This window comes from Rosa rugosa, chromosome 2 (assembly GCF_958449725.1).
Source record: "Rosa rugosa chromosome 2, drRosRugo1.1, whole genome shotgun sequence".
Taxonomy (NCBI): Eukaryota; Viridiplantae; Streptophyta; class Magnoliopsida; order Rosales; family Rosaceae; genus Rosa; species Rosa rugosa.
In genome coordinates, this window is record NC_084821.1 from 69,709,004 (window position 1) to 69,724,883 (window position 15,880).

General features: G+C 36.8%; 2 protein-coding genes across 2 annotated transcripts; both read right to left on the reverse strand.

Annotated features, from left to right (window-relative positions):
• Nucleotides 1-3,107: 3,107 nt before the first annotated feature.
• On the reverse strand, nucleotides 3,108-3,818 carry LOC133733479 (calcium-binding protein PBP1-like). Its single transcript, XM_062161109.1, has one exon. It carries the CDS (start codon nucleotides 3,580-3,582, stop codon nucleotides 3,229-3,231), a length of 354 nt encoding a protein of 117 aa, XP_062017093.1. The 5' UTR covers nucleotides 3,583-3,818; the 3' UTR covers nucleotides 3,108-3,228.
• Nucleotides 3,819-9,444: 5,626 nt separating this feature from the next.
• LOC133733910 (calcium-binding protein KRP1-like) lies at nucleotides 9,445-10,159 on the reverse strand. Its single transcript, XM_062161557.1, has one exon. The coding sequence runs from the start codon at nucleotides 10,016-10,018 to the stop codon at nucleotides 9,671-9,673; it is 348 nt and encodes a 115-aa protein (XP_062017541.1). The 5' UTR covers nucleotides 10,019-10,159; the 3' UTR covers nucleotides 9,445-9,670.
• Nucleotides 10,160-15,880: the final 5,721 nt, after the last annotated feature.

Here is a 15,880-nt window from a genome sequence, read left to right on the forward strand (position 1 = left end):
TTAAGAGCTTTCAATCCTACGCTATTAGTAAAATTAATACATTGATATAATGTACGTAAAAGAAGAACCTAGAATGTATTGTATGAAAAGCAAGTAAACGTGTTATAAATGCTTCTTACAACAACAATGAAGCCAAGGATATTTTCAACTTTGATGGGTTGGAATTAGGTGATGGAGTGTTAAAATGTTGAACACCACCTAAAATTTGCCACATCATATGGCATTATGGCACTCTTTGTTCCCCTTCCATGCAATTTGTGGTTGGTATCGTGCAAGAACCCACTGCATTCCCTCTGAATTTACACACACACCAGTTGGAATAATGGAGGCGAGAATTGGAATACTTAGAAGACACACGCGTCTGAATTGCAGTGAACTAACTAGAACTCAACTCAATTATGTGGACAGCTCACTACTCCTTTGGCTCTTAGCTTCAAGATCTTGCAGCTTTTGCTAGCCTCTAGCTAGGTGGTTGTATAATGATGATCTATGTACAGGGTTGAGAATTGAGATCGACGATATGAGCGAGAGTTCTTTTCGTTTAGAACAAATTCCAAATCGTACGTGGCCAGTTAAACTTAGTGGGAATCTTACTTTCTGGTAGTTATTGGCACCTTCCTGGATTTGTCAATGGTGATTCTTTAGTGGTTCAGATGAAGCCTTGGCTATTACTACTAACAGCATGATTGATTATTTGTCTCTCTGTAGAACAACTTGAAAGTATATCCGTCAACTGTAATGAGCTCAGCAAAAATTAATTCTCAATTCTTGACATAATCACAGAGATGGTACGTCGGAAGGTACAATGAGCGGTACGACATTCTTATAAAAATCGTCTATTTTAAAAAAAAGACTTCTATTCATACTTCTTGATTTAGTATTTAGACCTCCTCATTTTTTGAAACTTTTAAAATCCAAATTTATCCCTAACAAAAAAAAAAAAAATCAGTTCTTGTTCCCAGATCAGATCAGGATAGCTTAGGTAGTTTGAAGATTGTTTAAAGGTGAAAACGAGTGTTCTTAACTGCACAAGAAAAACACTTACGCAAGAATAAAAAAACCAAACAGAATTTTCTGGGAAAAAAATAAATAAATAAAAATCCTGTACGCATTTGCTTATAGTTTGAGCTGGACATCAGTGGCTATTCATTCACATACAGTATTGTTTCATGTTCAAGTGTTGGGCATGGAAAATGCCTCTGACTTTAGGGAACATATGGACTTGATATAAAATGAAAGATGAAGGTTCCTGGTCTTAAATTATTGCTCTGATTCAACTACTGCGAAAGTGCGAATCTTAAACTAATTAACCTAATTAGAGTTTGACATATTGCATAGGGGCGAGAGAGAGTGAGATAGTTGCTGTGGTATCACCATAAATGAGTGTTGTGGAGAAGATGGAAGAGCAGGAGGTATAGATAGAAAAATAAAAATTATTGGGCAGAGTTGGAAGTTTAGTGTCTCAAAATATGAAAGGAGGTCTAACTAACAATTTAGGAGGTCTGAATAGAACTATCTTTTTAAAAATATATGATAACTAAAATTATTGAGAAAGAAATAATTAAGAAACTCATGATATAATTTATTACGTACGCTTATTTAGTTACTCTTGTTTTAATTTTTTAAAGTAATCTGTCGAACACTTACATGCATTAACTTATGAAGTTATGATGGAGTTTCTTAAAATATGTTGAATCCAAAGTCATGCAAAAAAATGATACAACTCTAATACATAAATTATATAAAGTGCATTGCTTGATGTTAGAAATTCATTACAAAAGTGTCATTATAGCATGTGTCGTCTCATTTTAGTCGTCATTTTGAATTTATTTGGAGTGGCATTCTTATCTGAAAGAGGTGTACTTGATATTTCAGTAGGGGAGGGCTTCCAAAACCAAGTAGATAGTCTGCCAAGCTGGGCGAGGAGAGAAACCTGTGGATTTGAATTTGGTATTGGCCTGGTTTTGTCCATTTCCCTCTTCATGCATGCATTGAACTCAATTGGAAGAACAAATAAGCTAGTGGATGAATAAGTAGCTATAGCTAGCTACTGTTGTCAATGACTCAATTTGGCATTCCCAAATTCGACGTACTAATTCTGGTTAGCTGCACAAACACATTGTGGCTGAGCTTTGAGAGGTTTCTAGCTACTAGTACATATAAATATGTAGTGGATTTGAATCTGTGGTACGCATTCATGAAAATTAGCTCCGCCAGTTAGGTTTTAATTTTCAAACCAGATGGGATGATTTTCTCTTAACATTAATGGGAAAATTAGCTCCGCTATATTAATGGGATGATTTTCTCTAACATTTGTTTTTATATTTGTTTTTCAATGATTTTCTCTAATTCCCAAGTCCCAAAACCAAAATTTGATGTTAATGATGACGATGGAGTTGCTCTTCAACCAGCCAAGCCCATGAACAAATTGGTTGAAGTCATCCATGATCTACCTACAAGTGAAGGACCCAACTTATTTGTTTAGATGGGTGACTAAAGAAGACTGCTCCCTTTCTTTACCTCATTTGAGGTCCCAGGCCCATTACAAGTCAAGGACCCAACTTATTTGAAATGACGCTTGAGATAACATTAGTTACATTACATCTCATAGAGAATGTTGCCAACTGAGGTACTACATTGTTACATAATCTCGAGTCTGACACATAAAAACAAGAAATAACATGAAAGATTCATCAAGTAGATGTCATTACGGAGGAAAGCTACACATCATGTTTGAGGCCTTGAGCACAAGAGCAACTCTGGAAAACCAACTAATTGATTGATTTCTCTTCAAATGTCTTACGTATCTTGTCCCATCTTTTATGCGAAAAAAAGTAGTGTCAATAGTTCAAGACACATTTTGTTAGAAATTGATGAAGCCGAATTGACTTGAATATACTTAATTTTAAATAAACAGAATACTACAAGGTAAACTAATACCAAATCTCCTTAATTAGTATACCTTAATTACCAATACCAAATTGGATTTCCACCCACCTTCTTTTCTTCTTTTCATTTATTTTTTATTTTTTAAATTCTGGTTGATCTATATAAAAAGAAACTTTTGAAAAGCAAACATATATGCCATGATCATATGAAAACTGGGCTTAGCTAAATAGTCTCTAATAATAAGCTCAACCGAAATTACAAACTAGGATGATAATGGAAACAAAAAGATCTTGATGACATACTACAAGAAAAACTAGATTGCCACAGAAGAAGAGATCACTACATCTGATCACCATCCTCAGTAACAAAAGCTTCCTCCAACAACTCCACAGAACTTTCCATCATAGCAGGACTCAACCTAAACATGAGTGTACAAAACTCCATCTCATTCAAGCACCCATCACCATTCAAATCACCTTCTTTGATCATGCTCCTCACCTCATCGTCGCTCATACCTTGCAATCCCAACAAGCCGGAGTTCCTCTTCAAGCTCTGAAACGTGATCACGCCTCTCTCTCCGTCCATCAAAAGCCGAAAGCCGTTGCAGAGCTCCTTCATGAAGCCTTCCGCTCCCAACTTGTCCACCATGGCCGGGAAGAAGTCTTCAAACACCACTCCGTTTTGGCACGCCATTATAATTATCTCAGTGTGATGAAAGTCAATCGGAAAAACTATACCTATAAATTAATCAGGGTGCGTGCGTGAGGAGGTTTATATATAGCTAGGGAACATGTTGAAGCAAGAAAAGGAATAAAGACCTAGAAGGGAGGGAAAATTAAACTTCGAGGAAAGAGAGGTGGGTGTGGATGACAACAAAGGTACAGGAGAGAGAAGGGCATGAACGAAGTTAATTTGCTCTGCCAGTCTGCCATATAAATATAAATTCATGTAAGCTGGGGCAGTTTGATTTCTGGTAAAAGTTCTCCTTCGTGGAAATTGCATGGGAAGGTCCATATATTAATTGGCAAAGAAGGTAGCTGCATGTATTTTCCCACGAAAGGATATGAAACTTGGCATAGAAGGCCAGAAGGGCTCTTTTCAAATCAGCACGTAATAGATTAATTAACACAAAAGATTTGACCCTCGATCGAGCAATAGCTGCGTAATTACATAAACGGTTAGGAAGAGGAAATTTCAATTTTTTTTTTTTGGGTTAAATGATTAGTGTATTAAGTATGTCGACTTTGATACATTGGATGTCGAATTTGACATCTTTACCGATGCTTCCTTTGTTGGAAGGAAATACCTTACAAGTACAAACTAGACTAAAAGTTAGTTGGTTGAAGTGCTCTCATATGCTAGAGCCACGCACCTCAGTGTCGCCTTAACGTTAATCGATCTTAGATGAAATTTCAAATATCAGCCAAGATGTATACATTTCACTCAAATATCACTAAATTTAAACAAATATGAATGACTCTAACATATATTTAAGATTTAAGTGGTTTGGGTTAACATAAGTAGCAGTCCGGCTACGGTGCGGACGTCCGTGCCGTGCGGACGGTACGGATTTCCCATTTTCCCCCCACTTTCCAATCACATTTTCACATCTTAACCGTTCAGTTTTTAGGTCCTAATGTATAGATCACCTCTGCAAAATTTCAGCCAATTTGGTGATCGTTAAGGCATCCAAAACTGCAAATTACAACAATGTACACGAACGGTTCCGGTTCGACAGATTCGGTTCGTTCGTGTAAATTGCAATTTTGGATGCCTTAACGATCACCAAATTGGCTGAAATTTTGCAGAGATGATCTATACATTAAGACCTCAAAACTGAACGGTTAATATCAAAATATGTGATCAGAAAGTGGGTGAAAACCGGAAATCTGTACTGAAATTTCGGTACGGACGTCCGCACCTGAGAAAAATCCCATAAGTAGCGAGGGGTAGAGAGAAATGAGTTGGAATGTAAGCAAGAAAGACACACATGCAATGTCAGCTTTATATCAAATACGTACACGCCAATAATTAGTGTACCATGCACCAAGGAGCCGAGAATTTGCTTTTGTGAAGGGTAATATCAATATTGTTCTTTCAAGTTTCGACAGATATATCGCATCACTTGAGAAAATAATCAAGAGAGTGGGACACAATAACAAAAATTCAATGGAGAGAATCAAAGATGTTGAGAAAAATTTATGCAAAACAAATAAATATGAGATAATTGAGATCATAAAATCGAACTCTTATCATATTATTTATTTATTTATTTTATTTTATTTTTATTTTTATTCTTTTAGCGAGGAGAATGCTAACTCATCATTCTGTCACAAAATTTTATTAAAGAGAAATAAAAAAAATACAAACAGGCCGGAGGACTAGTCTAAAGCCGACCCTGGTTTAGGCCCTGTTGTCTTTCTTTGTTGGTGCTTCCTGAGATATCTCTATCTTCTTGGTCGTGATGCTTGGTGTTCTCTCCATGGCAGCGAAGCAGTCGATGTCACGGTGTTGTCCTCCTTGCTGGGATACTCCTTGGATGGCTCTTGTGTTGTATTTTGTGTTTGCTTTATGTTTGCTTTGTTCTTTCTTGTTCATGTTTGTCTGTTGTTCCAACCCAGTTTCTGGGTTCTGTAACTTTAGTTCATTTTAATGTTAGTTGATTACTCTTTGCCAAAAAAAAAAAAAGCCGACCCTGAAAAATCACACAATACTACAAACCAGCATGATCTTTATCATGAGTGTTAAGTCTGATAGAATAATTACCTTTTTTTTCACTTAAATATTTAATACCTTATATTCTTTTTCCACTCAAAGGGAAGACGGGTACTTCAGACATGACTCCAGAGGATACTCTGGACTCTGTCTACATCTTTATGTCAAACCAAATGATCAACCAACCACGAAAGTGAGGAACTCCAATAATTTCATGTAAATCCTTCGAAGTACTCCCTCTGTCATTTTAGTGAATGACAACAAAGCACGGACGGTGAAATGGGATTCTTAAAACAAGTCCTTTCCTTATATATGTAGAAGAGCCATATACGAAGTCCACATAGAACCTCCCCTGAAATCTTCCACTGAATTGCATATTATTGCTTTGAACCACTGTGAAGTTGAAGGGCAGGTTCCTTGGCCTTGTAGAAAAGTTCATCCGTGCGTAGCTACAACACTGGGGAAATGAGGTCACGAATTATAACAATTTGGTCGAATTTGTGCCATAATATATTTTTTTCTAGTAACAAAGTCTCTTTAGACTTGTCCAAGGGTTGGATATTAGGTAAGACATTAATCACAATATGGCAAAAAGTAGGACTTTATTTAAATAATATCACAATATAGCAAAAAGTAATTTCTTTTGATATCGGAATATCGATCAAGTCGCATAACCGATTGATTTATTTGATGAATTGTTGCTTGATAAGTTGATAGTTGAGGAATTTGACAATATTTTTTCACTTTAATCTCATTAAACTTTAAACCCAAATGCTACCAAGTTGATTTATATTCATATTTACATACTCAATTGCCGGTGAGCCGTAGTTTATTCGTTAGAGCTTAACTAACACAATGAAGGTTACGGGTTAACACTAGGAAAACATTTTTGATCAAAGCTATTACAAAAAATAAATTATTGTTGAATATTTCAGGAATCTAAATTCAGTAATGCCCAATACCTTTTTTTTTTGAATCAAATCCAAAGCCGGTGCCAATATATATTCATCTAAAACTAGAATATGCCGTTACATACCATTCCGCTGCCTTATACAGATAGACAAGAAGATAGTGACATGAGTCTCGTATTTATAAGTAAGAGAACGTGAGTTCGATTGACATAAGACTAGTTGTTGATATGGTTAAAAAAATAAAAAATTTCAATCATAACTGTATTTATGATTTTCTCTATTCCTTATAAGATTTGATCTTGAGTTTTGAAAGTTGAAACTATCAAACATTCAAGTAAGAAAGATAACCTAGTAAACGTACAAGACACAATTAAAAAGTATAGGAAAGAAGATGAGCAATCACACCCGTCAAAACTGCATTATTTGGCAACTATGAAAACATAGCTATTTAGGAACCCTAAAGGGTCCTTGACCCAAAGCACCAAAATAAGCAAAACTTATCCCACTTACCCCAGCATCAGATTTTTGTTTCCACATACACAATTTAACACCAAATGACCATTTTACCCTCCACCCAATTAAAGAATTACAACTGCGCCACTCTGTCCACTCTCTCTCTCTCCCCTCGGACACCGATTCTCTCTCTCATTCTCTGATCTGCGTTCTCTCTCTCTCTCTCTCTCTCTCTCTCTCTCTCTCTCTCTCTCTCTCTCTCTCTCTCTCTCTCTCTCCCCCTCTCCCCCTCTCCCCGCCCTGCAAAACCCCGACGCCAACTCCGCCTACTACCAGAGTCGGGCCGCCTACCACGGCGTCGTCACCAACTCTCTCTCTCTCTCTCACCGCCGTCGAGCACGACTGCAGTCGCCGTCAAACGATTCCGATTCTGAACTCGACCGCTCAGTTGCCATCGTCGTCAACCTCAACAACTCGGCCTCCAACTCCGATTAAGACTTCGACCGCTCAGCCAACGAGGAGAAAGCCGATCTGATCATCTTTGGCTAGGATTGATGAGGACCACATCTCCATTTGCAGCCTCGATTGCACGATCGTTGGCAATCGTGGATGAGGAGAAAACCGGATTGATCGACCTTCCCATAACGATGCCGTTTTCACTGAGGAGGATTTTGCTAGCATTTCGAGGATTGGAGAGAGCAGCAAGCACAGCCACCGGTGACGTCTGGCCAGATTTCTGGGTTTTTGCTTCGATTTGGTGCCCAGAGTATTTCTCTGGGTGGCCAAATCAATTTTTCTCTTCCGTTTTTTTTTTTTTTTTTTTTTTAAGTAATGGGGCAGAGAGAAAGGGAAATTTTTTTTGAATGTCTATTGGGGGCAGTAGACATCTATTGGGGGGCAATATGCGTTTTTAAATTAATATAATCTCTTTGTTTTTTTCTTTAATCAAAGTTTTATTTGTCTAATTTTAGGAATATTAGTTCCCATTTCAGCTACTGACAGTTCTATTGGGGGGCAATAGACGCCTATTGGAGGGCAATAGACATCTATTGGGGGGCAATAGAAGTCTATTAGGGGGCAATAGACGCCTATTGGAGAGCAATACATGGCTGATAGACATCTATTGAGGGACAATAGACGTCTATTAGGGGACAATAGACTATTGGGGCAATATACGTCTATTGGGAGGCAATAGACGTCTATTGCCTTTCTATTGGGGGGCAATACATGGCTGATGGTCGTCTATTGGGGGGCAATACATGGCTGATAGTCGTCTATTGGGGGGCAATACATGTCTATTGGGGGCAAAAAAACTTTTCAGTGAAATTTTCAGCAAATTCCGGTGGGTGGCAGCCGGTGACCGGATTCCGGCGGCCGGTGACGGGACTCCGGCGGCCGGGACCGGGCTCCGGCGAAGTCTCCCATGGTTTCTCTCTCTTCTATTTTCTCTAAAAATGGTGTAAATGGACAAAACAATCACCAAAACCCATTTCCTTTCAGGTGAGTAATAAATAAGTAAAAGTTTAACTAAAAAGTGTATAAAGGAAGATGAGCAACCTCAACCGTTGAACTTATATTATTTGGCCACCTAGGAAAATCATAGCTACCGAGCGAACCTTAATTCACCAAAATCATTTTGCTTAAAATCACCAAAATCCCTTTCTGTTGTCAAAATGGTATCACCGTCAACGATACCTATGGCCGTTGTATTAACAAATTGTGCAGGAAAGCCCTTTGAATTGGCTGGAAAACTGGATGAGCTAATTCTTCTAAGAACTTACAAATTAGCTTTCTAGTTCTTCTTCTTGCACGTATTCGGTTTCCACTCTTTTAATTGCATTTCCCTGCATTGGCCTCTAGGAATCACGGAATCATCTTCCCCTTTATCTTCATGTGGAAACTCTGGCCTTGTTCTTGGATTGATGTTTATAGTTTTATCCTTTGACACAACAATAATAGAAACGATGTAGCTCCTGTTTTAACATTATGACAATGAGCTTTTGCTTGTTGTCGATCTATTACTGCATTCATTTTTTTCCTACTCATCTTGTTCTTAATCCTTCATATCCATTCATGTTACATTAAAATTTTTACTTCACTTGCACGCTAACGGGATTGATTCTCGATTGTGAAAAAGAAGTTTGCAAGAAACTCATATAAAATTTACGCAAATGCGAAGGGATGATTAGTTACTGTGTTTGTTGAATTTTTGTTTACTAGGTGATCTTCTTGAGTTCTGGAAGCTCGGAAATATGTTTGGTGTATACTCTCATCTGATACTCTTTTCTATATGTATACATACACGAGTTAAAACGTACCCTAATTTGTTTTGAGTTAATTATGATTTACTGTCCCTTATGTTGGAGCCAGCATGCACCTTGCAACACAAGTCAATGCTAAAGACAGAGAAATTTTTCTCCCGTAAGTTCAGATCGATCAAATTCGAAATGTAAGAATGTTCAAGAGGAAATCCAAGTGAAGAACAACAATATACTTTATTTTCTTGAGGTCGAATCAAATAAAAACGAGGTAGGAGTTACATAAATAAAGAAAAAGGAAATAGCACTCTCTTTTCGATCCACTTGGAGTAAAAAAAGAGAAACGACAGTACTTAATTCCATAATAACTCACAGTGGAGCACTCTCTTTCTTCTTGGATAAATCCACTGCTGACTAATTTTCTTAAGCTTGCATGGTTACATTTCAGCACCTACTGCTTACTATAGCCTCCTCCAACAATTCCTTAGAAGTCTGCATCAAAGCAGGACTTAACCTAAACATGAGAGTACAAAACTCCATCTCACTCAGACACCCATCTCCATCTAAGTCACCTTCTCTCACCATGCACCTCAACTCTTCATCACTCATTCCCTGCAACCCCAACAGCGCCGAGTTCTTCTTCAAGCTCTCGAATGTGATCACCTCTCTCTTCTCGTCCCTCAGCAGACGGAACCCGTTGCACAACTCCCTCATAAACCCTTCCTCGCCTAACCTCTCCAACATCGTCGGAAACGAATCCTCGAACACAACCAATCCACTTCTGGACGCCATTGCTATGTACGTACAACTCTATTTGCTCTTATATATGTGGAAACTAAGAGTGATGCAAGAAGATTGGGAACTCTACACACTATTTATATGCATGTGAAGGTATGGATAAAATTGGAGTTACAATTAATGTGTTCTGGTATCATTTGATCATCTGGGCATGTGGTGTTTTAAATTTTAAGAAAGTTCTCCTTCCTCGAAGCTGCATGGGAAGCTACCATGAAATTATAGCTGAACAAACTGAACTTTCGTCTGGGATTGGATTGCTACATGGCATGGGCAGCATAATTACAAGAATGCCTATTATCTTACGGTTTCAAAATTTAAATTCGAAAATCAAAAGCATTGTTTTCCTTTAAAAATATACTAGACAGAAAAAAAAAAACAAAAACAAAATAATCATGGGAGAAACATGGGGAGTTTTTCCTCTTTTGCTGTGGAACTGTGGAAGTGGGAAGTTATAAAAAGAGATTTTAGAGGAAAATAAATTAATTTTTTTATTATGTTATTTTATTTATTACGATTATGACCTCCATTTATTAAAAGATATTTTTAGATAATCTATAGTCTAAGGATTAAGTCGTATTTTCACGTCTACTTTGGCTAACAAAGTCTCTTATCTTAATAATAGTATAGATAATAACCGAAAGTCATGATATTATACTCCTAGCTAGTCTAAGAAATGTGGCAATCTTCTCTGTAACATTTTTGTTTTATTCTTTTAGGTATTCTTCATCCGTAGTGTATTGAACGTCAATGAACAATTAATTCTTTTTAAATTATTTGTTAGAGATTAATATGCAATATTTAAGACCGTTTAATTATTTAACTATCTGGTACAAATGACCGTTCGTCATGGAAATTAAATTTTTTGACTAAAACTACATTTTATTTGAAATCATTTTTTCTATTTGAATCACACAAAAAAACAAAAGAGATAATTTGGAATCTCAAATTTGGAATTTCTCTCTCACGAAGTTTAATGCCAAGAAGATGCCGTGATATTTCTTGTAGAGAAAAGGTTGGACAACATAACAGTTAGAGAGCAAGTGGTTGGTCCCCTCCCTAACAGAAAATTCAAAATTGACTTCTTTCCTGGGCTTATCATGGCTAATTTTGGGCCTTCTTGAGTCTGGTTGAGTTTTTGAGGCAGGCCCATAACTCCTCCAGATTTCTTCCTATGAGAGGAAAACACAAGTACAAAATGGAAAAAGAAAGAGAGAGAGAGAGAGAGAGAGAGATTTCGTAGTCACAAGAATGGTGGCTTACCTACGATGGAGACTTTTCTGGCTTCTAAATATTGTCTCAACTCTTTTCAATTAGAATATTTCTCAATGTCTCCCATCGGCCAAAATGTTGACCGGTATTTGAGAGTTTTATTTTACACAGATTCAATGAGATTTTAATCCAAACGATCAAAGAACATCATTATGTTTTCAATCTATTCCAAACCTTAATTATCGGACATGAATTATATGGAGAAAACTTTAGTCCAAGTACATGTGTATACGATTAAAGTCACAAAATTTATTGGGATAGTGATACTACAATTAAAATTATTGCTGTTGTGGTGACTATTAGGTTTTGAAAGTGATCGATCGGCTAGCTCAAAAACAAAAGTGTACGTAGTTCTTTCTGGGTCGGCATTTTCCTGTAAAGGATGTCTTGTTTTCACACGTCTGATTGAAAGTGTATGACCTATAACAGCAAGTTGGCATATAATATAAACGATTTGGGTCCTTCAATATCATTGAAATTTCTGTACGTCTTTGAAAAAGAATAGGCACCCATCATCTTCAATCATGTTCACAAATCACAATAAACAAATGTAATTATTGATTTAGCAGACTGAAATTTGCACTCTAATTTTTGCATTCCACACTCCCTCCTTAATTATTTATTATTTTATATCTAAAGAAGTTATGGCATTTTGATAATAAAAACAACATGCATATGTTAATGGAAAAAGTATATTTAAAAACTAATTTGGAAATGTAGATTATAAAAAGGAGAGTGTAGATTTCACCCCCCTTGATTTAATACACACTTCTTATAGCTTCTCTTCTTTTACTAATGTATGAGGAGCATAATTTTGCTGTGTGGTCTAAAAGCAAATTATACTCTTAATGATCAATTAACGTACAGTTCTAGAGTAATTAATACTAAACCATAATTTTTCACTATAAAAGTAAATACTTTTAACCACAAAAATAAGTTAAAATCGAAGAATCCAAGACCGAGTACATTACATGCGTGTTTGGGTTTATGAGTGCATTGGTCAAAATTATGAAGTTCAATGTTAAGTTCATATTCCATCTACAACCTCATGTTTATGGGCAGGAATCATATTTTGCTTCTAGAAAACTCGTGGTAATTTAATAAAATGTGTTACACGTTACTCGTTTGCTGATCAATAACATCAATATATTTCTATTTTTAGTTTTGAGTCGGCTTGAAGCCAAGACTCTTTCATTATAAAAATAAAAATGGCTAGCTAGGGGCATAAATTAGTGAATAGATGCAACGACTCCATCTGTCCAACTTTGTGTTCTTGGAAAATTGATAATATTGAACCATTGATCTTGCTGGCTTGGGTTTGTTGCCTGCCATGTTACTCCAGATTTTCTGCCACCTTGGAGGAATCCTTGTCTAACCCGATGTTTCGTGTATAATATTTTTAACTTGCACAATGTGATAAATGCAGGGTCAACATTTCAACTCATATTCCTAGGAGGTTTCTGTGATTCTATCTCAAGGCAACATGGCTTCAAAAAGTTTTATGGTAGGGTTAATGCCAAATTTAGATAAAGTAGATTGAAATCATTAAAAACCATTTGGTGACTTTGGTCGAATTAATTCTGCGCGTAAACGGTTAAAGAACAAAGAAATGAGAAAGGGTAAAAGTTAGAAATGATCATTGTGATTTGGGGTGATACTCAATATTAACATTGTGATTTTAAAATGTTTAATTTTACCTTTGTGATTTGCGAAATTGATCAAAGTTGGTTCAAAAGCTAATTTTGACAAAAATTTTCTCATGTGCAAGTCATGTGTAAGGATAAGTATGTCATCTCAATAAAACGAAACAAAATAAATTAGAAATTTTCTTAGTTTCATTTTTTAAATAATATTTAATTTAGGGGCCGTGACCACTTACCCAATTTCAGCATCAACATTGCCCACTTGCTCCACCAACAGTTTTTTAACCCCATTTACCCAATCTAATATCTATTGACATTTTAACCCCTATTAATTAAAAAGAAACTCATCCCTCTCCCCTCAGACTCTATGTCTCTCTCCCCCCGATCTCCACCTCCAGTCTCTCTCTCTCTCTCTCTCTCTCTCTCTCTCTCTCTCTCTCTCTCTCTCTCTCTCTCTCTCTCTCTCTCTCTCTCTCTCTCTCTCTCTCTCCGCACCGTGCCCATTGCCGCGCTCCACAGAGGCCGGACGACGCCGCATAGGCCGAAGACGACGCCTCAGAGGCCGCAGATCGAGGACTCTGTTGAGATCGGACGGCGACGAGCAAGGTCGATTTCGGCGACCGGGCTTCTGGTCGATTTCGGCGATCTGGGCTTTCCGGTCTGCGGCGCTGATTGGAGAAGCAGCATCCACTCCTGAAGACGACCAAGCAGCTTTGGTCGGCCTACCTCGCCGGAGTCCAACACCTAGTAGTCGAGAAAAGCGTCCGGTCTTGATGTGGGTGCCCAGATCATTTTTCTGGGTGCCCAAATTTATTTTTTTTTAAGTAAAATAAGGGGCAGAAGGAAAGAAAAAAGAAAAAAAAATGATTTGAATGTCAATTGGAGGCCAATAGAGAGAAGTTAAATGTCTATTGGGGGCAATAGACGTCTAAAAATCACATTACTGGGGGGCAATAATATTTCTATTGCCCCCCAATAGACCAACATAGTACACTACATTTCCACACTATAAACACAAATAAACGTATCAGCTATCAAAAACATAATTCCCACAAATAATAACATAGTGTCAATAGATTATTGGGGGGCAATAATATGATTATTGGAGGGTAATAATATGATTATTGGGGGAGAGGAAAAAAAGGAGCCAACGTGAAAATCAAGGAGAGTGATTGGAGATTTCGATTGGAGGAAATCAAGGGAGATTTTTAAGGGCAAAAAGATATTCTTGGAGGAGTTAATTATGTGTTGCCGTAAAAAGCCAAGGGAGAAACAAGGAAATAACGTGGAAAATCAAGGTGATTGACGCCACACAAGGAATGATATGCATGGAGATTTTCAAGGGAGAATTTTAAGGAAAGAAGAATTCCAAAACAAGTCTAGGTTCATCCTACAATTCCTAAAGGAATTTTGGCCGAAAATAAAGAAGAAAATCAGAATTAATTAATGGATATTTCGGCAAAAATATATTCAGAAAATTATGGACTTATTTTGGAGCTTTATGATTGGTTGGATGACACAACAAAGGTGACATGGCACTCTGTGATTGGTCGAAGCTATGATTATTGGGAGGCAATAATATGATTATTGGGGGGCAATAATATGATTATAAATTGATCAATTGTGCCTGTAGTGTATTCATTTTGATTTTGGGAGTTCATACAATTCACTCGACGGCAATAATATGATTATTGGAGGCAATAATGTTATTTTTGGGGGGCAATAATATGATTACTGGGGGGCAATAATATGGTTACTGGGTATTATTAGTGACCGGTCGCCGGATTCCGGTCACCGGTTGCCGGATTCCTGTACCTGGTCGCCGGAGTCCGAGGCCGGCCACTAGTCACCGGAGTCCGGCAAGGTGGAGGATGATTTCTCCCTCTAAGTGAGAAAGAAGGAGAGGGCAAAAAAGTCCCAAAAATAAATAAAAAGAATAAAAAAAGAATTAATTGGGTAAATGGGAAATAATCCCTTAGAGTGTTTTGGGTAAATGAGGTTTAACAACTCATGGTGGAGCAAGTGGGCAATTTTGTTGTTGAAATTGGGTAAATGATCATTTCCCCATTAATTTAATTCCTTTTACTATTTTAAATTAAAATGACAAATGTATCCTTGCACATAAGGGGTTTTTATAAAAAATTGCATTTGGATCAATATTAATTAGTTTCACAAACCACATAACCAAAAGGTTAATTTTGAGCATCACTCCAAACCACAAGGACTATTTATAACTCTTACCCAATAAGAAATTGTAAGGAATGACATAAAATATATTGATGATTTTAGTATTTAATGTTCAATGATTTCAATTTAGATTCTTTTATTAGACTTTGGAGTCCAGGATCATTGTATTAGGATTATTAGCTAATGAAAATTTATTCGATCTACTAACGGTAGATATTCACTAGTAGGTCAATCACCGCTAAAATCGGTGATTCCAGTGGCGTTTGGTTTCATCTATACATTGTCTATAAATTTCATCTTTGAAAAAGCATTTTGAGGTAATTTTTTCCTTCATCGTTCATATTTGGACAACATTCTAGTTATGAAAATTATAGACAAGATAGAGACGAATCCATCCCCACCAAAATCACCCGTTTAGAGGTTGTTGATATGAAAATGAACGTCCACCATCAATGAAGCGCATAAGCTTCTGCCAGCTATTCAGCTAATTAGGTCTAGAATCACATAGACAATTTGCAATATTGTATTCTCAAATTCAGAAGTTTCGATATTTCAGACTCTACTATAAAATCTTTGTTTTAGTTGATGACTTTCTGTACTGCATAAAAGTCTGTAGTCTAGTACTCTATAAAATCTTTGTTTTAGTTGATAATGATCATCACATCAGTAATAATACAAAAATGTGTCTGTTAAAGCGCGTGAATATATATAATAGAGCATGCAATATTGAATTAATTTTTCGTCTACTTGAACAAAC

Bases quoted from the DNA above. Each gene is read 5' to 3' on its own strand.
- LOC133733479 (XM_062161109.1), bottom strand. From the start codon at position 3,582: ATGGCGTGCCAAAACGGAGTGGTGTTTGAAGACTTCTTCCCGGCCATG.
- LOC133733910 (XM_062161557.1), bottom strand. From the start codon at position 10,018: ATGGCGTCCAGAAGTGGATTGGTTGTGTTCGAGGATTCGTTTCCGACG.